The following is a 25,487-nucleotide window of genomic DNA, read 5'->3' as shown; positions in this document are numbered from 1 at the left end:
ATGTTGTCTCAATGCTTCACAGCTTCACACAACTCTTTGGAAGCAGAGAGCTTTTAGAAACCATCTAGATATAGAAGCTTTGGTTGAAACAATAAATATCAGAGAGAAAGGTACCCAGAAATGCTTTCAATAAAACTGTATGAAATGAGGAGAGATTTCTTGATACAGGGCAAGATGATATCCCTATCAAAGTGGTAATAATTAGAGTGTGACCTGAAAACGGGAAGAAAACTCAACTTATAAACCATATAGTAAAATAGTTTCAAAATGATGCAGAGTGGCTTTTGTTAGAGAGGAAAGCTTATATACAAATGCTTGAAGTTTTCAGAGTAATGAAAATGATAGAAAGACAGCTGTCCCATGGTACTGATTGTTGCCACAAAGAATAGAATAATCTAGGTGGAAGCTATGTTGGAAAATACATTTCCTAGAGCAGGAATGCTAAATGTGCAAATCAGACTTGTCTTTAAGCTACGGGAAAAGTGAGAGAAAGAAGGCTTGAATTTAAACTAAGATATGAAGGAGTTATGATTTCACACTTTTAAGGGGAAGCAATTGTTACGATGTTGTAGTTGCATAATAAGGAGATTTTACAAGACTTGCCTTGTTTTAGAGCAGAGGTCCTCAAACTTTTTTAAACAGGGGGCCAGTTCATTGTCCCTCAGACTGTTGGGGGGCCAGACTATAGTTTGAAAAAAAATAATGATTATAGAACAATGTAAAATCAAGTATAAAATGAAAAAATGAAACAAGAAAAAAGAATTGGTTAATTATTGAATGAGTTTTTAAGTGAAGAAAATATACAACATTTCCAGTGAATCCACACATGTTTTGTTTGGAGATGCAACTGCTGGTTTTTCTGCAAATAGTTTTTGATTGAGGGAAGATGGCAGAAGTTTAATGAGTATGTCCAATTTTACTTCAAATGCTTTCACATGTGAATGCATATCACAGATGACCTTCCCCTATCCTTGAAGTTGCACATTGAAACTGTTGAGTAGCTCTGTTACATCTGTCAGAAAGGCAAGATGCCATTTCCATTCAACATTTCTTGCAGATGTCTCATGACCCAAACTAGATAACATCAGCAATGCCAGAAGAGAGGGGGTTTGTGGAATGGAGGAAGAGGAGGAGGGCGGCTGTGGAGTCCTTGGTGCTCTCTGAGCATGGTGTCTCTCTTTCAGACGTTTCATGACCCAAACTAGGTAACATAAACAATGCCAAAAGAGAGGGGGTTTGTGGAATGGAGGAGGAGAAGAGAAGGAGGGCGGCTGTGGAGTCCTTGGTGCTTTCTGAGCTTGGTGGCTTTCTTGCAGACGTCTCATGACCCAAACTAGGTAACATCATCAGTTCACTTATTATCCCACTTTGGGTCCTGAAACATCTGCAAGAAAACCACCATCCTCAGAGACCCCCCCAAGGACCCTTCATTTTAACCCTGAGCCAGAAATATTCTCCTTGATTGGCATTCCGGACCTTTCATCACCTCAGGTCCACACAACCCCTCGCAACCCCGAAATAACCTTCCAGGAGCAAATTTTCCTTTTTTCTCGCTCAGCCCAGCCGCCCTTCACAAATACCTCACCCTTTGCCCGCTCCCCTCAGACCCATAACCAATGCCCCACTCCAGCAGCCCCACTCACTCGGAGCTGTCGCCCTTGCCGCCGCCGGTGGGGCTGGTTGCTCGGCGATGGTGGGGGTGATGTTGAGGGCCAACGGTACCAGTTTCCTCTTGTCTGGCATGGCGGCGGCGGCAGCAGTGGTGGAGGCTGGGGCTAGCGTTCTATAGTGCCTAGCAAGGGACCCACCTCAGAAGAAGCAACAGCAGTGGCGTTGTCATCGCCCGGCTTGGCTGCCGTAAGCGAGGCCGAGGCTGCAAGCGAGGCCTAAACCTCTCAGCCCAGCCCTGAGGTAAAACCACGAAGAGGCAAGATGAGGAGAGGAAAGGGACATGGCCGAAGCGCAAACACACACTTGGGTGCGCGAGGGAGAAACTGGGAAAAAACATCTCCTCCCACCAACTCGCTGTCCTGCCATTGGCCGCCATCCACCCATCCTCTCCTCGCAATTGGACGGCTTGTCCGGGAGGTTGAGCCAGGCTGGATAAAAAGACAGGGTGGGCCGCATGTGGCCCATGGGCTGTAGTTTGAGGACCCCTGTTTTAGAGGGTGAGAATCTGATACCAAATCTTCTCACAATTCTCTCAGAAATCAAGCCATTGAAAGTTCATAATATATCCTGGTACAGAAGTACACAACTAGAAGCCTGTTGTCTAACAGACAAAATGATACTTTATCATGGAGAATCAGTGTTGACTCCTGTTGATTGCCTGTACACATTCCTACAGTTTTCTTGGCAAGATTTCAGAAGTGGTTTGCTATTACCTCCTTTTTAGAGTTGAGACTGTAAGAATAGCCCAAAGTCTGCCAATTGGCTTCATGCTGTAAGGACCCACCCCACTTTGCACCTTAAGAAGACAGAACTCTTGGAATATTTCTTCCAACAGGCATCTTTATTAAAAGAAAATCGCTGCAGGTGTTCTAAACAGGACTTGGGGCCAAAGACTTACGGTTCAAGTTTTAAGGGATCCAACAGCCCCACCCCACCCCACCATCCTTCCAGCGGCAATCCCAGGTGTTACATTTCCATCCCCTTTTTCCTCACTGCCGGTGGAAAGGAAACTTCAGAGGGGAATAGATGAAATAGTCCAGGCGGGAAATCTTAAATATTGCTCAAGTATTGAGTTCAATTTTTCCGATTGACCATTTCCTTGTGGATGATGGCTAGATGTCAGTCCCTGAGTGGTCCCTAAGAGGGATAAAAATTCCTTCCAAAATGCAGACGTAAATTGCACTCCCCTATCAGAGACGATACATTGGGGTGCCCCATGCAATCTGTAAATATGCTGGACAAAAAGTTTCGCTAAGGCTTTTGCGGTGGGAATCTTTTGGCAAGGGATAAAGTGCACCTGTTTGGAAAACAAGTCCGTGACCGTCCAGACAATAGTATTCCCATTGCTTTCTGGTAATTCCACTATAAAATCCATGGCTATTTCCCTCCAGGGGGCTGAAGGATTTGCCACTGTTTGTAACAGTCCGGGCGATTTCCCTTGCAACCTCTTTGCCGTTGCACACTTTGGGCAGCTGGCCACGTAACTTTCTATGTCCTTTTTTATGGATGGCCACCAAAATTGCCGTTTAATTAAGTGTAATGTTTTTACAAATCCAAAATGCCCTGCTGATTTTGTGTCATGGCAAAGCTGCATGAATGTGACTCTTTGGGTTGTTGGTATATATAACTTTTCCCCCACCCAAGGCAGCCTGTCATTGTGCACACATTTTTGTTTTTCTGGAACCATTCATCTATTTCCAAACTTTTCCAGAATTCAATTCCGGTTTGGCTACTCAGCTGTGATTTTAATTTAGCTTGGGGTCTGGTGGTTACTGGCTCTGCCAGTTGTGATTCTACCATCATCAGTTTAGAGTCAGTGGCTCACGTGCTGTTATATTGGGGCATGCGAGTTCTTTCCCCCCGACAAATGCTTGAGCGTAAATTGGAATTGGTGAAAATGTTGGGACCAGCGGGCTTGCTTGGGGTTGAGCTTCCTGGGAGTTTTCAGGGCTTCCAAATTTTTGTGGTCAGTCCACACCTGGAAAGGGTTTTTGTTGCCTTCAAGGAACTGGCGCCACGTGAGTAATGACCAATGTATCCCGTATGCCTCTTTCTCCCACACAGGCCAGCGCTGTTCCGTTTCCGTGAGTTTCTTGGATGTATATGCACAGGGTTGCAATACCCCTTCATTGTTTTCTTGTAATAGTACAGCCCCCAGGGACTTCCGGTGGTGTTAGGCTGCACCAATGGCGGCTTTTGTTAGCCGCCCGCCTGGGAGCGCGTCAAAGCCTGAAGAGACAGCGTGCAACAGCTGTCTCTCGGCTAGGAACCCCGTCCCTCGGGCGAAGAGGGGGGGGAGCAGTCCGGATAGGCTTAGAGCTCCCTCTCACCCCGGTTTTTCTTTGATCGGGGTTGGGGGGTGAGAGCTCAGCCGGAGTCTGGACGTTCTCCGTTCCCCAGGACGCCTTCGCTCCTTTTCTTTGGAGCGAAGCCAGATGCAGCGCCCACCTCTGCTACTGAAAGCTACTTGGATTTAAATTACAAGCAGACGGAACTAAGCAGGAGGTTGGGAGTAGTTTCGGCTTATGTGGAATTTTGATTTTGAACTAACATCTTCCTTTTTGGTGGGGACTTAAAGTGGGAAGAAAATGGCTGCGGAATTGCCGTTTCTTTGGAGCTGATAAAAAACTTTCGCTTTTTACTTTCACTCTCTTCTGGTTACTAACTGGATAGAGATATATTGTGGCTTTTTTCGGTTTTTGGAAAGTTTTAGTTGCAAAGAATTTGCAATGTTTATTTATTGGTGATACTTATTATTTTTATGGATTACTGAAGTGTTTTAAAGAAGTTTGAAGAATGGCTTTAAAATGGCTGCGGAATTGTGAAAGAAAGAAAGAAAGAAAAATCCATGCTTCTTTTTTGCTGGCTAAATGAGTTTTATAGTTTCAGATTGTACAGAGCAACGGGTGGATAAGTTATGTGAAGATGTTGAAGAAGATATTACGGAAAAGCTGGGAAAGGAAGCGGTAACAGATCCGGTTATTGTCCTGGTGTACCTCCCTGATGAAATTTTGAAAAAAAAAAGCTTATAGAAATGGGTCGTGCGTCAGAGAAAACCAGCTGGAGATGTTGCTGCTTGTGTTTTCAGAAGATCTTGTTATAATGGAATCACATGGGTTTATTATCAGCAGAAATTTCGAACACGTTACAATTGTTAATGAAAAAGGCGGAAGATTCACTGGCTTTGAAGGTTGATCAGCAATAAATAAAAAAAAAAAGAACGGAAGCAAGGATTGGCTATGGAAGAATTTCTTGATGATAATCTTATATGAATGTTTTGAAAGTTTTATATTTTTAAAATTTTCTGATTTGGAATTGATTTTTTGGATATATATTATTCGAATTAATAAGATTTAAAGGATTGAAGTATTTGATAAAGAAGAGAGTAGATGGTTATATTATTAAAATTTGTTGTAAAAAANGAGGAACTTAAAGATGGTTTTTAATGGGTTTTTAAGATATTTGGATGATTAATAGCAGTAAGATTAAAAGATATGTACTGGAGATCAAAAAAGAGTTTAAATGATTAATGATATATAATTGCATTATTTTATAGGACTTATATTGTTTTAGAGGCAGTTAAAGATGGTTTTTAATGGGTTTTAAGATATTTGGATGATTAATAGTAAGATTAGTAGTTAACTTTTTATTTGTAGGAACGGTAAAGTTTAATTTTTAGATACCTGGATCTGGGGAAGATGGATAATTATATTTAGAGTTTTGGAGTTAAAAATAAATTAATATTGGTATGTATTATAATTGGATTGTTTTAGTTAGATGGGGGTTGTTTATTTACTCCTGTATTTAGTTCTGGGAAGTCCGGGGGGGGGGGGTGGGGGGGAAAGGGATTTCTTATGTATTTTGGTATACTAGAATGGTAGTGAGATATAATGTAATAGGAGGTTTTTCAGTTTGTTTTTGCTTTTATTATTATTATTATTATTGTATGCCATAATTGTATATCAGTTTATTTTAAAAAAATAATAAAAAATTGTTTAAAAAAAATAATAATAGTACAGCCCCCACTGCCACATCACTTGCATCCGCCTGTATTACGAAGGGCTTATCCATGTGTGGGTGCCTCAGAACTGGTTCGGCAGAAAAAAGTCTCTTTAATCTCTCAAACGTTGCTTGGCACTCCATTGTCCATGTTAGTGGCTGGCTAGGTTTTACTGAGGATGCTCCCTTCGTTTTTAGTAAGTTCGTGAGGGGCAGGGCTATCTGGGCAAATAAGGGGATGAATTGGCGGTAAAAGTTTGCGAAACCCAGGAAACTTTGCAGTTGCTTTCTTGTGCGGGGTGGTGCCCATTCTAATACTGCTCTGACCTTCCTCTGGGTCCATTTCAATGCCCTGTGGGGATATGCGATAACCTAGGTAGTCTATCCTTTCCTGGTGGAATTCGCATTTCGAGAGTTTGGCATATAGGTGGGCGGCTCGCAGTTTCTTTAAAACCGCTCTGACTAGGTTGACATGTTCCTCTTTTGATTCGGTGAAGAATGTCGTCTAAGTAAACCAGGACCCCCTTAAATAGGTGCTCCCTTAGAACGTCATTAGTTGCATAAATACTGCGGGGGGCCCTTGTAATCCAAATGGCAAGACTTTGAATTGGTAGCACCCCATGGGGCAGTTAAATGCGGACTTCCATTCATCCCCTTCCTTAATTCTCATGCGATAGTAAGCTTCCCTTAGGTCTAGTTTAGAAAAAATTTTCCCTTTCGAGAGGTGTGGCAACATGTCTTTCATGAGGGGTAGAGGGTATAGGTTGCTTTCACTGATTGTATTCAGGGCCCTATAATCCATGCATAAGCGTAAAGAGCCGTCCTTCTTCTCTCTAAAGAGGACCGGGGCAGCCACTTTAGGCTTGGCTGGCTCAATGAATCCCCTTTCTAGGTTTTTCTTTATGAATCTTTCCATTTCCTCCTTTTCCTTTGGGCTCATGGAGTATAATCTGGGCTTTGGGAGTTTTGCCCCAGGCTTGAATTCAATGGCACAGTCCGTGGGTCGGTGGGGGGGGGAGCTCATCCGCCCTCTCCTCACTGAAAACTTCAGCAAGGTCTCTGTATTCCTCTGGTATTTCTGGTAGTCCCTTTTCCTCTCCCATGGATGCTTCTTCTGTTCTTGATTCTGGCAGCCCCCCTTGGGATTTTAAGTCCATAGGGTCCCCCTTCGGGAATTTGATTTCTGCCGTCCTCCAATTCACCCAGGGGTTCCATTTTTTTAACCATTCCATCCCTAGGATCATCGGGCATTCCATGCGTGGGGTCACTTCAAACGTTATGTCTTCCTCATGTTTGCCCAGGGAGAGTTGTATTGGTAAAGTGGCTAGGGTAGCTGGCACCCCCCTTGCTGTGGACCCATCTAACTGGCCAAATGAGATTGGTTGTTCCAGTCTCCTTGATGGAATGCCCAGGTTCCCCACTAGCGTCGGGCTAATGAGGCAGCGGGTGCAGCCAGAGTCTATTAAGGCTTTCACCTTCACGGCTTCGGGCATGGGGGAATTAATATAGTCACTATCTTGAGGATGGGTGCGATGCGTCCACTTACCAGGGGTTCGTCCTCCGAGCTGTCGTCTGAGGCGTCCACCGGCCCTGCGGTGTAGGCTGGAGTTCTTTCCCCCTGATGAGCAGAAGTGGGGGATTCCACAGCGTCCATCATTCTCATGGCAGGTTCTTTTGGCTTAGCTGGGGACTTTCCAGATTTGCTGGCCGGTGATCTGTCTGGGTTGTGCTGGGGGGCTTTTGAGCAGCATTCTACAGCCCGATGCCCTTCTCTCCCGCACTTGAAACACCCCATTTGCTTCTTGGCCATAGCTGATGGTTTCCCTGGTTCACGTGTCAACTCAGGCGGTGAGCGGCTCCATTGTTTTCCTCGGCGGTGCCTCTTCAGTATGTCGATTTCTGCTTCTTCTGCCAAGACATACCATTCCTCAAGTTGGTGTGGGTCCCCTCGGGGCAGGCAAGCATCATATAGGTCATAATTTAGTCCGTCTTTGAAATGGCTAAGGAGGATATCTTCCGGCCAGTTCAGTTTGCTGGCAATGGCCCGGAATTCTTGCGTATATTCGGCTACCGGGCGTTTGCCTTGTCTCATCATTTTTATCCTTTCGTGGGCTTTGCGATCAGCCAGGGGGTCCTCAAATCGCCTTCTCAGAGAGGACATGAAATGGTTGAAGTCGTTGAGCTCTGGGTCGTTGGAGTTGTGCAAGTTCACCACCCAATCTGCGGCCGGCCCGTCCAGGGCAGATTGCACGATCTGGATATGGGCTTTGTTGCTGGGGATGTGCCGCCCATATTCCTCCATGTGGCTGAGGACTTGGGTTAGGAAAAACCCCAAGCGTGTTGGCTCCCCCTTGAATCTCACATCCAGCAGCGGGAGTCTTTGAATGGATCGGTGACTTCGTTGTCGGTGGTAGTGTCTTCCATCCAGATCGCTGTCTGTGGGTCAGCGGGGAGTGGGGACTCCTGGATCAGCAGACGTCCCCGGGGCTGCAGGTTCCACTTCCCCCTCGGTGTCTCTTCCGTTGCGGCTCCAGGAGCTGGGGCGGCCGTAGGGCTCAGAATTCTCCTCTCCTAGGGAGCTGAGGGTTCTCTTCATCAGGTCGATAGCTTTCTCTAGGATCCAGCCCGAGTACGGTGCCCAACTCCCTTCCTCCTCACTTGCGTGTAGGGATTTCTCCATCTCTTGCTTCCATTCTGGTTGGTTGCTCCCCCATCTCAGGGTCACCTTTCTTGATTTCTTTTCCCACTCGCCTTTCTTTCCAACGCCCATTGACCACCGAGGTTTGTGATCCCGTGTCTCCACCACCTCTTCTCCTGAGGAATCTGACCTCTCAGATCCTGACATCTGGCAGGTTTTCAGTCGGCGCAGCGGCTCCCTTCCCGGGGAGTTTTCTCCCTTCCCTGCTCCATCGTCTGACATGGTAATTTTTGCAAAGTCCCCCGGCAAGGTTCTCCCTTCCAGGTGGACTAATTCTGCAGGTCCTGTCTAATGTAAGGACCCACCCCACTTTGCACCTTAAGAAGACAGAACTCTTGGAATATTTCTTCCAACAGGCATCTTTATTAAAGGAAAATGGCTGCAGGCGTTCTAGACAGGATTTGGGGCCAAAGCCTTATGGTTCAAGGTTTTAAGGGATCCCCAACAGCCCCACCCCACCCCACTGTCCTTCCAGCGGCAATCCCAGGTGTTACATTTCCATCCCCTTTTTCCTCACTGCCAGTGGAAAGGAAACTTCAGAGGGGAGTAGATGAAAGCTGGTAGCCCCATTGTTATTGATGAGTCCTTTTGGTGGTATCCACATTCAGTCCCTTTGAAGTTGTGCTGAAGAAAGTGAGGGCCATAAAACCCCTTTGTTCACCCCCCTTCCCTTTCATCGTATGACAGAATCCAGAGAGGGCAGAAATGGGGTTTTCCATAGTTGATAACTAGAGATGAAATATAATTGGATTCTGACACATGCTTAAGGCAGGACTAGAACTCAGGGTTTCTAGCCTGATGCTTTAACCACTATACCTAACTGGGTCTCTCATCATACATTTAGGGGGGAAAAACCTTAGTATTGTGGAGAGGCCAAACATCTACTATTAAGCAAAGGGAAAAGTGATAGTAGGGAATTACAGATGCATGAAAGTATATGTCCTAGAAATCTACAAATGCTAGCTGCTTCCCATTCTGTAAGGAGAGAAAGATGGAAGCAAATCCTGTAACAAAAGTTTTTCAAAAACAAGTTCAGATGGCAACGTTTATCATAGATCCTTCTTAAGAATGATAAAATAGTTACAAAAGAAAACAGGAATGCAGTTCCATGTCAATAGTTTATTTCTATGGGGAAAAAAACATGTCATGTACTTTCTGGAGGGATCCGAGAAGCAACAGGGTGGCTTAGTGTAGCATTTGTCCAGAATTCAATATGATAACACATTTGTTAAATTATGGAATTTCACATAATTTGAAACCACAATATATCTTGAGTGCAGATGAGTACCATGAAAAACTGGATCAACCACTGATTCCAATGGCATCAAACATACATCCTAGTATAATAAGACAGATGGATCTTATTGAAATAGCAAAAAAGTACACATTAGGAACAGAATGAGCAAGTATGACCAATTATGATTTCGGAAATCTTGAGATAGGATGAGCCCTTAGTTTTAACTACTTTGCTGTACAAAAGTGTAGTCCAGAGGAATAAAAATTAAGGGGAAACTGTCTTGAATATCTCCTTCTGAGATTGACTCCTGTGCTTGAAGAGGAACCAGTGAGGACTGGGAAATATGAACTGGAAAGTCTATCAATAGTGGAACTGGCAGTAGCAGGATTGGGAAAGATTATGTAGAGAAAGCTCATGCTGCTGGAATAGGAATCAGAGATGCACTAAACTTTCATCTCTCTTTTTCTTTTGACCTTTTGTGAAAATTGTTTAGAGCTCTTAGAAGCCTTTGAATCCTTAGTGGATGATTTCCTCAGTACAAAAAATAATATAGCAAAGACTTGGGAGAGAGAATTTGAGTAATCTGTTGAAGACATGAGGGAACTGCTATGGTAGGAGATAGAGGCAAAGGCAAGAATGCTACAATCATTTCAGAATCTGTTGCCTTAAAATTTTCTGCTGGAAAATAGCTTGTAAAATACAATGGTTGAAACATTGTTGGTATATAAGAATGTGGGGGCAGCTGCTAAGAATGCATATTACCAGTTTCTTTCCCTTACCTCACATGTGGGTGAGAACTCTCATCATTCCTTCCCAAAAAGAATGCACTGAATGGCGAAATCTTATTGGAAGAGATTGTAAGAATTCATAATAAAAACATTAACACTGGGATGATTAAAAAATAGGGGCTCATTGGAAGCCATGCTAGTTGGATTGAGGCCAGGGATCCTTCCAAATAATCCTATAGGTTTTAGAAAGTTTCAGGTGGATCTCAGTATGTGGGCCTGATCTATGTATTAAATCAAAGAAACCACAAAAGACAATTGGCCAAAAGACAAATGTTTGAAAGAAATATCTAAAAGTGTTCTAGAATACACACACACACAAACAAACAAACATATACAGTATGTTCTAGAAACACTATATGTATATCAGAGGTTGCCATACTCACCATGTCAGTATCTGAAACTGGTCCAAAACTGGTCACATAGATGTTTGTAAAAACCTCAGTTGTACTATCTGGAATAAACAATGAAAAGAAGATAAAATTATGACACTATCTGTTTTCTCCTTTGGTGGCTACTGATTTATATACGTATTTGGCCCAGGGGACCACCCCGAAGACAGCAAGGGACTGTCCTCTGCCGCCCAACCCCGCCCAGCCCAGCAGCCCCCCAGGCAATGCACAGGAGGCGGTGAGTGTGTGGGGACCAATGGTATCCGGCAGTAGAGCCTCTGCAGCCCGCTGCAACCACCAGGCTGGTCCTCCAAGCAGCAGGTGTTGCAGTGGCACTGGCAGCAAGAGGAGTCGGGGAGGGAGGCACATGATGCAGACTGGCAGATGCGCCTACTCTGTCCCGTCTGTTTTTGCTTGCGGTTGGAGAGCAGGTCACTGCTGGTCATCTCCTCGGTCCCCTCGTGGGTCTTGGCCTTGGTCCACACATGGAACATGTTCCTCGGCCCTGCCGCAGGCCGCTGCCACCACCAAGGCCACTAGCAACTCACTGCAGGTCCATTTTCCAAGCAGGGAAAGCCTAGGCCCAGCCAGGATCATGTGCATTCCCCCCACAACACGACTGGGCCTGGGCGGCCATGGCACCAATGGGGATCTGGCTTTCCCTACTCAGGGTGGCTGTCTTTTGCCTGCTGGGCTGGGTGTGCTCTACCACCTCCACTCGGGCTTCCTAGCCAGCCATTTTGCCTCCTTCATGCTGGGTGCCCCTGCAGCTCCAGGCAGTGGCAGCCTAATAGACCTGCGCAAGCTGCGCGTTTCACACGCAGGCCAAGGGCAAAATTATGAGGGGAAAGACTGGCTGCACTCCTGTGGCCAGCCTCCAGCTACTGACAACCAAAGAAAGAAGCACTAATTAGCAGATCATAAACAGCATGTTTGGAATTGGGTAAGAATATTGATCCTTTCTTTACTATTTTACAACTGGATTTCCTGGAAAAGGCTCCCAAGAAGCTAAAAACCTCCAAACACGAGAAGGAAGGGGATGCAGCCCCACCCTTCCAGAGGAACGAAAGTGGCATTTTAATTTTTTTGTGGGGGACAGAAACATTTAACATTCAAGTGGAAGTAATATAAAGCTATAGTTTTGACAATTTTGAGAACTGAGAACATTGTTAAGATTTTCTCTTTGAAAAAATATTGGGGTGAAATATAAGAAATCAACCTTCTATTTTAAGAGTTGGAAAATGGGTATTGAATGACATCTACTGGTGGACTAGAGTAAAGCACCACAGCTGCAATGACTGATACAGACCTGGCAAGAAGCCTAGAAACAGATAACAACCTACTTTTTTGTTGTTTGGTGACTTTTAACTCAACAGAACAGCTGGCAACAGAGAAAAATACTTTGGCATACTTATTACAGTGTGAGAACCTAACTTTTTTGAAACCTGTTGACCTTCTTAGATTATAAACATATAGTGAGCTTTGACTTTTAATCTTAAGAACTATTTGGAGAGAAAAGAAAATTTGACTTCTGGCTACGTTTGTCTGAGGGAGGTTTTTGGATTGCTCTTAGGGTGGTTGAACATTCTGAACACTTTGAACATTTGGACTGTAAATTTCAGCTGACTGACAATTTTTGGATTCCTGACCAGAAGGACTACTACAAAATATTGCTTTCAGTAGTGGAGTTATATCCTGGAAATTATTGGATTATAAAGGCTGTATATAAAGACCAGAAGAACCAGATGAGACTTTGTTTTATGGACATTAGGATTGGTGGTATAAGACAAGATTAGTATGTGGGGATCACAATAGTTCTGATAGAATATCTGGAGAAATAAAATGGATCCTTTATAACTAGCCAAAAATGGTAGGAAAACATACTTAATACTCCCATCTGAAGCCCCCAACCAGATTTACTAGGGATTTGCAGGAGTGATGCCTCAAGAAGAAGTAATCATTTTTCAGAAGGAAATACATTTTATGTTACAATTAATTCAGGAGACAATTATTTCACATAAAGAAGATGCAAGAAGAAATCATGATGAGATTAAAAACAACTTTGATAATATAAATGAGAAAATCTCTAATTTAAACTCCCAACTAGAAAGTTCCCAGACAACAACTACAAAGAATGAATAAACAAGTCAGAAAACAGAAGATGAACCAGAGGAAATTGATCTAAAGACACAAGATACAAAAGCTAGCTTCAGTACAACCCCTGCAAATGGGACACAGACTGTTGCCCAGGCTGGGGACAGAGTTCCATCAACAAGGGCCCGACCGAAGGTCCATGCGGAGAAGTCTGACAGGCCAGTGTCTCGGGAGGAAGTTCTAGCCATCGGAGATCTCTACTGAGCAGAGGAAGACTCCAGGCACAGGAGTACCCCTAAAGCTGTCGAGGCTGAGTTCTCTTTGGTCTCTTTCCACAGGCCTTTATCTATCACACTGAAATGGAGAGTAAAAAGAGCAGCAGAATGAGATGAGTTGAGGGAATGGAAGTATCTGACATGTCAGACTCTCATTGTATTTCTTTCCTATGCCTTTCATTTTCAGGTTCTGCCATTCTATAGGGGGGAGGCTTGTGGTTAGAAGGGGGGAGTGACCTATGTGTCTTCTACAATGTATTTCCTCTGCTTTGATCTATCCTCTTTGAAGTATCTTACTTGGGGTGTGAAAGGAATGTGCCTCCGGCCATCTGCCTTATCTCCAGTCAGATGGGAAGAAGCCGCAGAGAAACCTGACAGCCTTGGAATGGCACCTTATCGCTGATTTCCCACAACAACTTAACACCTATGGATTGGTTCAATTCAAACCGGCTGGTCAGACATTGGGGGGGGGGTGGGTTTGAAAGGCTTCTTTTAATGTAAAGTTTTGTGTGGGAAATCCTCAGATCCTGCCTTATTCTCCTGCTATCAATAACTTCCAATAAAAGTTTCAAGAGTTCTGCTTTCTTGGGAGAATTAATTGAGGCGGGTCCTTACATTAGGCAGGATCTGCAAAGTGGTCAACCTGGAGGGAAGATAACCCCTACTGTGGGGACCATGCACATTATGTCTAACCACAGCAGTGAGAAGGAAGAGGACCCTCCAAAGGCTTGCCCTAGTGACAGCTCCTCTAGATCCTCTGTCTCAGGAGATGAGGCTGCGACTGGGGAGACCCTCTTGAAACCGAGGTGGTCGATTGGCATTGGAAAGGAGGAGGACCGGGAAGGGAGGTCCTGGAAAGTAACCATCGACCGCAGCAGCTGAAAGCCAGACTTGAGACATGAAATGGAGCGTTCGCTTAACCTCAGCGAGGAAGAGGACAAAGTGCTGACCTGAGCCAATTGCTTCCTAAACGAAACCATAAACCTGATGGTGGATGCCTTCAAAAACCTCAAAGAGGAAGAGACAGACATCCGCCAAGACAAGGTCAAAGAGAGACTGGAGGAGGAGGCTGGAAGGGGGGAGAGCGAAACCTCCAACTCAGGGACCTCTGCCAACACTGGAGATGCCACAGGGAGCTGCGACAGCAGTGACGACCCCATCTTGAGCCACATCAGCTGGTGGTGATGAGTGCAGAGCCCAAAGAAAGGGTACTCATCGTCCCAATCTTAAGATTCCTTCCCCTTGGCGTGAAGTACAATGGTGACACACAGCAACTAGGGTTCTTCCGGGCCCATGTCCTGACCTACATGCAGGAGTATGGCCGAGAGCTCCCTAGTGAGGGCACCTGGGTCAGGGTCATTACCCTGGCTCTGGAAGGCATGGCAGCTTGTTGGATGGTGACCCTGCACAATGCCGAAGCACCCGAACTTCGAAACTTTAACCAATTCATGGCAGCACTGAGACGGCAGTTCGAAGATCCCTTGGCCAACCGGAAAGCCCGGAATCGCATTAAGACAGCCAGGCAAGGCTGATGCCCCATGGCCGAATACACCGAAGAGTTCCGAGACCTGTTGTGGCTCCGTCTTTTGAGCCCCTCTTATCGGAGGAAGAAGGCTCCGAACATGAAGGAGAGGAGATGGCCAGGCCTCCCTCTCCAGGACCCTCCTCTTTGGCAATGCCTCAGGTGTCTCCCGACGGAGAAGAGATTGACCAGGAGACAGGTGGTTCTGAGATTGGCCAGGAGCCAGGTGTTTCTGAGATTGGCCAGGAGCCAGGTGTGTCGGATAATGAGGAAGAGAAGTTGTGGCTGGATCCACACCAGCGTAGGAGCGACAAGCGTGCGCAGCAGAAAAAGAAACGTGCCAGAGATTAAGCTGAGTCACTGGATCACACCCCACAGGCTATAAAAGGGTGGTGGTGGCCATTTGGACCTCTGTGACGGACAAAAGCTGAATCTCTGGCAAAGTAGTTTGATGTGGCTTTAAACTGTGTGTATTGTTTTTGTTTCTGTGTGCTTGGAGTAAAAGGTCTTGGCAGGCAGCTACGGAGCTGCTGCCAAGTTTCTTATCTGTGAAGTGGTGTCTGGAGAAGTCTTTAACCCTCGGCTGGCTGTTTGGGTGTGTGGGTCGGACAGGGGACAGAACAAGACCTGGCTTGCCATCTGAACTGGCCAGAGGACATCTTAGTGAGCTGTTTTAAAGATGGGTTGAATGATGACCTCTACCATGCTTGCACTGCCCGAGGAGCCCCTGTGCACCTCCACAACTGGTACATCCTAGTTGAGGAAGCAGAGATCCACCAAGCCCGGAATCAACACTGCTTTAGTCAGGCATGGAGACATTCTCCACTGTAGAAGAAACGAGAGGCGACAAAAACCCCTGCAGCAACTCCGTGCTCAACTGCTTGTTTTAAATGTGACAAAGGGGGCCATTGAGCTGCAGTGTTGTTTAAAAACTCTGGTGAGAAAAGGAGACCGACCTGGGGGGCAACTGTCAAAACCCCCCAGCACCCCAGGGAAATGGCGATGAAAAGCACTGAGGTCATGGAGTTCCGATCCACCAAGAAATTAGGAGAAGGAACTTCGACCCCACCGGAGAAGGGTCCAGAGATGTTCAACAGTGACTACGATGATGAATCCTTGGTGAGTGAACTCATCACGCCAATTATCATGCCCATAGAACTGCTAATCCCAGGCATGGAGAAGAAAGTGGCTCTGAAGACCTTACTGGACTCAGACTGCATCAGATGTTTAATAAGCCCAACCCTGGTGGGGAATTTGGGGATTTGTGTAAAGAGACTAAAGAAGCCAATTTCATTCTGTCAATTAGACAGGTCTATTGCAGGGGGCGTCCTGGCCATCCTCGCCACAGTACCCGTGAAATTAACAATGGGGAACCACAATGAGACTTTGACTTTTATAGGAACCCCTGGCATGGAGTGGCCCCTAGTCCTAGGACTCGCCTGGTTAAAAAAATGGAACCCATGGGTGAACTGGAGAATGGGAGGCTTGAAATTTCCTAGGAGGAAACCCCTCTGCCCGAAAGCTGCCATGGTTCCAGAGTGAAGCCTAAGCACGAAGTGGTGGCTGCACTCAATGATCAGGAAGTAGAAGGCATACCCCGAGAGTACCAGGACCTGGCTAAGGTTTTTAGCGAGAAGGGCTTTGATGAACTATCCCCCACCGACCATCCCACAGTCTGTGCCATTGAAACCATCCCCGGAGCTAAGTTGCCAAACCCAAGCTCTATTCTATGATCCCCCAAGAGTTAAAACAGCTGCTCTAATTCATAGATAAGAATTTGGCGCACAGTTTCATTCAACCGACTAGACCAAAAATGGCTGCTTTGGTGCTATTTTGAGAAAAAAAGATGGGTCTCTTCATCTCTGTGTGGATTATAAATGCTTGAATGCCATGTATGGGGATATTGCCCCTCATGAAAGACATACTGACCTACCTCTCAAAGGGGAAGATTTTCTTCAAGTTAGACCTACAAGAGGCATATTACTGGGTTAAAATCAAGGAGTAGGATGAGTGGAAAACCGCTTTCAACTGCCCCCTGAGGTGCTTCCAATTCAAAGTACTTCTGTTTCGGCTACAGGGAGCCCCCGTAGTATTTATGCAACTAATTAATGAGGTCCTTCATGAACATTTGTACAAGGGGGTTTTAGTGTATCTGGATGACATATTAATCTACACTGAAACGAATGTTGAGCATGTAAAATTAGTCAGAGCAGTTTTAAATAAGCTCCGTGCAGCCAAACTGTATGCCAAACTTTCGAAATGTGAATTCGTCAAAGAAAAAATTGAATATTTGGGCTATTGGATTCATCATGAAGGGGTGGAAATGAACCCAGAAAAGGTTTTGGAGTGGGGCCCACCACACACCCGGAAACAGCTGCAAACTTTTCTAGGTTTCGCAAACTTTTATTGGCAATTCATCCCCTCCTTCGCTCAGATCGCACCCCCCCCATTACTAACATACTGAAAATCAAGGGGGAAAACAAGCTGAAACCTAGCCAGCCGTTAAAATGGACTATGGAATGCCAAGTGGTGTTTGAGAAATTAAAAAGACTTTTTTCCATGGAGCCAGTGCTAGAACACCCAGATCCAGAAAAGCTGTTTGTCATCCAGATGCCAGCGACATAACGGTGAGCGCAGTACTACTCCAGGAAAACCAGGAAGGCCAGTTGCAACCCTGCCCTTACACCTCAAAGAAACTCACAGAAACTGAGCAGCGATGGACCGTCTGGGAGAAGGAAGCTTATGCTGTGCGTTGGGCCCTCCTCACCTGGAGGTACTTCCCAGAAGGGAACAAGATCCCTTTCCAAGTATGGACTGATTATAAAAACCTTGAAACAGTAAAGACCCCCAGGAAGCTGTCACCTAAACAGGCTTGATGGGCCCAGCACTTCTACCAGTTCAATTTTACTCTCTAGTACTTGCCTGGGGGGGAAAACATTTTGGCAGACACCCTGTCACGGATGCTGCAATATAACAGCACAAAAGCTGAACTAGTCAAACCGCTGTTACCTGTAAAGCAATTGGCAGCCCCAGTCACCACGAGGGCTCAAAATAAAAGCATTCTGCCACTGGATAGTACAGCAGCCACCGAATTCAAGCAAGCCCTGGAGAAGGATGGGTGGTTGCTCGGCCACAAAAACCTCTGTTCAGTAAGAGAAGGATTACCCTGGGTAGGGGGGAAATTATATATCCCTACAATCCAGAGACTAAAGTTCATGTAACTCTGCCATGATTCGAAACTAGCAGGACATTTTGGGTTTGTGAAAACCCTCCACCTCATAAAGAGGCAATTTTGGTGACCATCTCTAAAAAAGGACATTGAGAGCTATGTGGCCAGTTGCCCCATTTGTGCAGCAGCTAAACGGAGACAGGGAAAAATGCATGGTCTCCTCCTTGCAAAACCTTCAGCACTCTGGAAAGATATCTCTAAGGACTTTATCGTAGAGCTACCAGAAAATGCAGGAAACACTGTCATTTGGGTAGTAATGGATTTATTCTCCAAGCAAGTCCATTTCATTCCTTGCCAGAAAATTCCAACTGCAAAAGCCTTAGCTAAGATGTTTGTACAACATATTTATTGGCTACATGGGGCCCCACAACATATAATCTCAGATAGAGGGGTCCAATTCACCTCCAAGTTCTGGAGAGCCTTTTTGGACCTATTGGGCACCAACCAGGGCCTGTCATCCAGTCATCATCCTCAAATGAAGGGGGGGGGGACAATGAATGAACTCAGTACTAGAACAATACCTAGGTGCTTCATTAACTATCAACAGGACAATTGGATCTACTACTGTTCACTAAAGTAGCCTATAACAGTGATGGTGAACCTTTTAGAGACCAAGTGCCCAAAAACTGCCCCGCCCCGCCCCCACTCTGCCCCTGCCCGCTCTATCCCCACCCTGCCTGCCCCTGCTCCATCCCCCACCCTGCCCTGCCCACGGGGCCACTCGCCTCCACGGCCCACTGCAGATCGCACAGGCAGCCCTGCAGCCCCTTGGTAGCCATGCCCTCTGCCCGCAGCCCGCAGCATCATCTGAGGTATGAGGGTGGAGTTTTGTCCCTGCTGCCCGGCTGCCATGTGCTTGGCTGCGCTGCTCTGCGCGGGCCACGCCTGGGGACCACTCTCCTCCAGGGGGCTTCTGGTGAAGAGGGGGGCTGCAGGGGGAGGCGAGGCTTGAGTGATGGCATGCATGCCCACAGAGAGGGTTCTGAGTGCTGCCTCTGGCACACATGCCATAGGTTCGCCACCACTGGCCTATAACAATGCAGTGCATTCCAGTACTGGTCACACACCTTTCCAAGTGGCTACAAGACAGAATTCCAACCCGATGCCTGAATTACCTGCCAATGAACCTACCATCCCTTCCCTTAAGGAATGGCTTACGCAATTGCAAAATATGTGGCCAGTTGTCAGAAAAGCCTTAGACGAAGCTAGAGAAGCCTATCAAGCCCAGGCAGATAAAAAAGGGTGGAGCCCAAGCCTTTTAGGGTCGGGGACAGGGTATATCTCTCCACTAGGTTCCTGCAGTTCTTGCTGCCTTCAAAAAAGTTAGGGCCAAAATTCGTGGACCCTTCCCTATTAAACGCATCATCACCCAGTCATAATAGAACTTGAACTCCCCAAAACATTAAGACAGACCCATCTGGTATTCCACTGCAGCTTGTTAAAACCCAAGATGAGTTCACCTTTAAGGCCAGCAGTAGCCCCTGCCCCCACCACAACATATTATGTTGGAAGGTGAACTGTAAGGACCTGTCTCTGTTTCCCTACCAAGAAAGCAGAACTCTTGAAATTGGCATCATTTCAAAAGGAACTTTTATTGGCAGGTACAGACAACAGGAAAGCTAGGCAGGATCTGAGGGCTTCCTGCCCAAATCAATAGGTTAAATTTTTTTTAAAAAAAATAATAACCCCACCCCAACTGTGCATCCAGTTGGTTCAAACAGGCTAATCCATAGGTGACAATGAGCCATGGGAAACGGTCCGATAAGGCACATCTCTCAAGGTTCTCAGGTCTTCAGTTTCATTCCTCTGCACCGAGATAAGGAAGATGGCCCCAAAGAAAATACATCAAAGCAGATAGAGAAGCATACACTACAAACAGTACAAACCCTTTTCCCTCTCTCCTCCCCGCTCCCAGGGAGAATGGTAGAACCCGACAGCAAAAGCACAAAGAATATCAGAAATGGGGGGATTAATAAATGAGGGTTCTGACATGCTGTCCCTCTAGAAAAATGAGAGATCCATCTGGAGACAGATAAAAATAATAAAGGGGAGAGAGTTGAAACAATAATGTTAACCAGGCTTATCTGGATAACAGGCATGGAACCTTTTAAGCAATCTAGTGGCTCTGACATGTTTCTTGTGTACCCACTCATTTTGGGATGGTGGAAGGTCTTTCCATGCTACCAAATATTGGGTTGACTCATGATGTTTCCTAGAGTCTAATATCTCTTTAATTTCAAAGTGTTGTTCCTCTTTGACCATAATGGACTGTGGGGGAGAGGCTTCTGCTGGCCTTAAGGGAGAGATTAACTCCTGTTTAAGCAGGCTGCAGTGAAACACAGGATGAACTTGTCTTAACGTTTTTGGGAGTTCCAATTCCACTGTCACCGGGTTAATTATGCCTTTTATGGAGAATGGTCCTATGAATTTTGTCCCCAGGTTTTTCGAGGGCTGCAAGGACTTTAGGAATTTGGTTGAGAGATATACTTTTTCCTCTATTTTGGATGGTTTTGGTTCCATTTGTTTTTTATCTGCCTGTGCCTTATAAGCCTTCCTCGCCTCATCCAAAGTTTTCCTAATCACAGGACATGTGTTTTGTAGCTGTCTAATCCACTCCTTAAGGGAGGGGATGGTGGGTTTGTTGACAGGCAACTCAGGCATCGGGTCGAAGCTTTGTCCTGTCACCACCTGGAACGGGATGTAGCTGTTGCTCGAATGCACTGCATTGTTGTAAGCTACTTCCGCAAAAGGTAGCAGCTCATCCAATTATCTTGTTGGTAGTTTATGAAACACCTCAGGTATTGTTCTAGTGCTGAATTCAAAAGTTCTGTCCCACCATTTGTTTCCGGATGATGACTAGATGACAGGCCTTGACTGGTATCAAGTAGGTCCAAAAAGGCTCTCCAGAATTCCGAAGTAAACTGGAACCCACATCTGAGATAATGCATTGTGAGGCCCCATGTAGCTGGTAAATATGCTGTACAAACAATTTGGCCAAGACTTTAGCGGTAGGAATTCTCTGACAGGGTATGCAATGGACCTGTTTGGAGAATAAGTCCGTCACTACCCAAATGACAGTGTTTTCTTTGCTTTCCGGTAGCTCTATTATAAAATCCATAGAGATTTCTCTCCAGGGTGCTGAAGGGCTAGCCACGGCTTGTAATAACTCTGGTGTTTTCCCATCTACAATTGGCTGCTGCACAGATAGGGTAGCTAGCCACATAGCTTCCAATGTCCTTTTTTTATAGACAGCCACCAGAACTACCTCTTGGTCAGATGGAGGGTTTTCATGAACCCAAAAGGCCCAGCCATTTTTGAATCATGGCAAAGTTGCGTGATTTTCACTCTCTGGGTTTTTGGCATGTATAATTTTTCTCCTACTCAGGGCAACTCATCCCTCATCGAGCAAAGGTTTTTATGGCTAAGGAACCATTCATCCTTTTCTAATGCTTGTCTAAACTCAGTTCCTGCTTCGCTGCTCAAAGGTGGTTTTTTGTTAGGGTTTTTCTTTGCAGTGGTTGGGGCTTCTATTTTACCATTTGCCGGCACTGGTTCCTTTGCCTGAGCTCTTGTGGTGACAGGGGCTGCTAATTGTTTTAAAGTCATCAAGGGTTTAATCATGTCAAATTTTATGCTATTATACTGCGGCATTCTTGATAAGGCATCGGCTAAAAAATTCTTTCCCCCCGGGGTGTACTTAATAGAAAAATTAAATCGGTGGAAATGCTGAGACCACCGAGCTTATTTTGGGGATAAATTCCTTGGGGTTTTCAGTGCCTTGAGGTTTTTATGATCAGTCCACACCTGAAGGGGGATTTTGCTCCCTTCCAGGAAATGCCTGCAAGTGAGGAGGGCCCAACAAAGTGCATACACCTCCTTCTCCCACACTGCCCACCTCTGTTCAGTTTCAGTGAGCTTTTTGGACATGTATATGCAAGGTTGCAATTGTCCTTCTTGATTCTCTTGGAGCAGTACCGCCCCCACCACCACATCACTAGCATCTGCCTGGATGACAAAAGGCTTCTCCGGGTCTGGGTGTTTTAACACCAGCTTGGCAGAAAAAAAGCCTCTTTAGTTTCTTCAAAGCTGCTTGGCACTCCATAATCCAATTCAATGGCCGACTAGGTTTTTGGCTTGTTCATCCCCTTCATTTTTAGTAGGTTAATGATGGGGAGGGTGATTTGAGCGAAAGAGGGAATAAATTGCCTGTAGAAGTTCGCAAATCCAAGGAAGCTTTGCAATTGCTTCCTTGTGTGAGGCGGCACCCATTTCAACACTGCTCATACCTTCTCCGGGTCCATCTCTATTTCCTGGTGGGAAATAGAGTAATCAATTTTTTCCTTGTGGAACTCGCACTTTGACAGTTTGGCATAGAGGCAGACAGTGCCAAGATTGTTCAACACCGCCCTGACCAGTTTGATATGCTCCTCCTTCATTTCTGTATTTGGATGTCATTCAAATAAATCAAAACTCCCTTATACAGATTCTCCTGGAGGACCTCATTTATCAACTGCATGAATACTGCGGGTGCCCATTGCAACCCGAAGGGCAGCACTCGAAACTGGAAGCACCCCAAGGGACAATTAAACGCTGTCTTCTGCTCATCCCCTTCTTTTATCCTAACTCAATAATATGCTTCTCTTAGATCCAATTTGGAAAATATTTTCCCCTTGGAAAGGTTGGCCAGCATGTCTTTCATTAATGGTAAGGGGTTGACGTTGTTCTCACAAACAGCGTTCAAAGATCTATAATCCACACATAGGTGAAGAGACCCGTCTTTCTTCTCCCAGAATAGCACAGGGATAGCCAGCTCTCCCATTGCTCTTATTGGTCTTCCTATCAAATGCTTCAGGTGCAGTCAGCAGCCTGCTGAATGTGTAATGCCAACTCCCCAGCTAAAGAGCATCCCGGCCATCACAGCTAAGCTGAGACAACCTCAGGTGTTGAAGGTGTTGAGAGAAGTCAAGCTGGGTACACAAGAGCCAAGCCATCGAGGTCCCCTCCTCCCCACAGGTGGGAGAGGGAACTCCAGTCAAACGGAATCAACTAACAGCTCCCTATGACAGTGACAATGAATGTGAGAATGACCTGATGGTAAGTCAAGCCATCCCTCCCTTTGCCATCCCTGCAAAATTTATAATGCCAAAAACTGGGGTCCAGGCAGAAATAGAGTCCTAATAGACTCAGGCTGTACTGATACCTAATCAATCTCCCAATAGTAGTTAAACTAGCCATGGAGTTTGAGCAGGTTGATGGGTCAGTAACTGAAGGATCCCCTGCAACACACCTAACCGAACCAGTACAGCTGGAAATGGGCCAACATTGGGAAACTATCTGGTTTGTCGTGTCCCCAAATGACTGAAAGAGTGATCCTGGGGCTGGCCTGGCTAGACAAGTGGCATCCCACCATATGGTGGAAAATGGGGTGAAAACCATGAGACTAGGAAGGAGCCCTTTTCCTCCTACAAATAACGGGTAGGAAAAGAAAGCCACCTTCAATGAAATTGGGAACAAACGTATTGAGTCCTTGAAAATTGCAACAGAGTGGTTGCCAGGAATCCAACTCATTCCTAAGGAATACCAAGATCTGGCTGAGGTGTTCAGTGAAAAGGAATGTCCCACTGATTATCCAATAGAGATTCTACCAGGAGTGAAACTTCCCAAGCCAAAAAATGTATTCCATGACCCCCTGAGAAATGAACGAGCTGAGAGAATACATTGACAAAAACCTAGCTAAGGTAATCATTGTGTAATACTTGTGATGTATTTCTTCTTTTATGATAAAAACAATAAAAAAAAAAAAAAAAAAAAACCTAGCTAAGGGTTTCATCCAGCCAGCCAAATGACGCGTGGCTGCCCCTGTGTTATTCAAAGAAAAAAAAGATGGGACCCTGAGATTGTATGTGGATTTCAAAAGTTTAAATGCTGTATACAAGGAAAGATGTATCCACTCCCCCTTATGAAGGACATGCTAGTTCACCTGGCAAAGGGGAAAATTTTCATTAACCTGGACCTATGGGAAACCTACTACAGAGTGAGAATTAAGAAGGGAGATGATATTTTATTAGTTTTCTAATTTTACAATTAAATATTTAAAAAGCAATGTAGTGACTGGGTTAATCAATAGGTCAATAACATACATAAATCTTTAGTATAAATCTCAACTTACAACATCAGATATTTTCTCTCTTTTCCCCTTAATATCTACTATCCCATATTAGGCTAATACAGTTCTTATTGTTATCAACTAAGTAAAAACATCTTTGTTACATTTATCAATAATTTTTAGCTTATACATATCTTAATTGTGTTTACATTCAATCCTTATATACAATCAATGTCCTGTTATTGCTTTCTTCCCAAGCTTTAATTTCCCATCAATATTCAAATTAACATTTGGTATTTATAATTTCGAAACTTTAGGTAACCAAAGTTTCCCTTATTTCAACTTCTTCCTTTTTCCCTTTTCATAACAAAATCTAATATTCTAAATACACATCTTATCTATTTGAATGTAGTAATTCTGTTTTCTAAAAGTTATCTATTTTCCACCATATTAAACCGTCTAATTAAAAGTACAGTATATTCTCTAATAGATCAAAACCATTATATGTATTGTCTGGGTTAACCAACAAATCAGTAATATACATATTTTTTTTCATTTAGGTCTAATTTTTAAAAGCTCAAATACACCCTCTCTTTTTCTGGTAATATCTATTATCTCATATTGGGCAAACAGAATTCTTATTTTCAACTGATTTCCAAATATTTTATAGGTGACCAAAATTTCCCTTATCTCAACTTCTCCCCTTTTCCATTTTCATACCAAAGTCTATTAGTCTTGTTACACATTTTGCCTATTCAATTGTGTTACTTTAATTTCTAAAAATTATCTATTTTGCACCATATTCAACCCTCTAGTTAGTAATATGAAATCCTCTCTAATAAATCAAAACCCTTATTTTCTTCAGCCTTACTCTGGCTTTCTTCCTTTGCCAACTAACCTTCCATGTCAATGCTTTTGAATCAACAAATAGTTTTCCCTCTATTATTATATATACTAGCTGTACCCAGCCACGCGTTGCTGTGGCTCAGTCTGGTTAGCGTGTGTTGCTTTTACATCCAACAGATGGCGCTGTTTTTCAAAAAAGCATGTTTTTACCTGTCACAGGTGTGACAACTATATAATAGTAGGTATATAAAAACACGCGCATATTTGAATGCAACTTTGTGTCAAAATTTCAAAGCAATCGGTGAAGAACTTTCAGAGATTTAAGATTTTGAACAAACGAACATTTACATTTTTATTTATATAGATTATTTGGAATAAGAAAGACCAGTTGGTTGCAGGTTTTTTTTGGAAGAACTAGCCCATTTGTATTCATTAGATTGCCTCCCTATTACTCCAATTTCCCACAATTGTCCTGACAGGTTTATCTTCCATTCAATCTGTTCTTCCTTTTCCTCAAGTTTCTTCTGATTTTTGTAAAAAGTCTTTTCCATTTTCAGTGTTGTCACTCCCTTTTCTGATTTTTCTGTTGGCTGGATCTGTTGGTCAATTGAGTCCTCTGTCTTAGTATTTAGT

The 25,487-nt window shown here is 44.6% G+C and overlaps 1 protein-coding gene across 1 annotated transcript in view; it reads right to left on the bottom strand.

Annotated features, from left to right (window-relative positions):
* Nucleotides 1–25,487, bottom strand: part of LOC107286107 (gamma-aminobutyric acid receptor subunit alpha-2) — a 148,631-nt gene that overhangs the window by 81,432 nt on the left and 41,712 nt on the right. The window contains exon 6 of the mRNA XM_015814406.1: nucleotides 10,777–10,844. Within this exon, the coding sequence (XP_015669892.1) occupies nucleotides 10,777–10,844 (68 nt within the window). The remainder of the gene's footprint in view (nucleotides 1–10,776; nucleotides 10,845–25,487) is intronic.

The sequence above is a fragment of the Protobothrops mucrosquamatus genome, unplaced genomic scaffold (assembly GCF_001527695.2).
Source record: "Protobothrops mucrosquamatus isolate PMUCROS unplaced genomic scaffold, P.Mucros_1.0 scaffold_88, whole genome shotgun sequence".
In the NCBI taxonomy this organism is placed as follows: Eukaryota; Metazoa; Chordata; class Lepidosauria; order Squamata; family Viperidae; genus Protobothrops; species Protobothrops mucrosquamatus.
The sequence above is the reverse complement of the archived record's forward strand: the minus strand, read 5'-3'. Positions and strand labels throughout refer to the sequence as shown.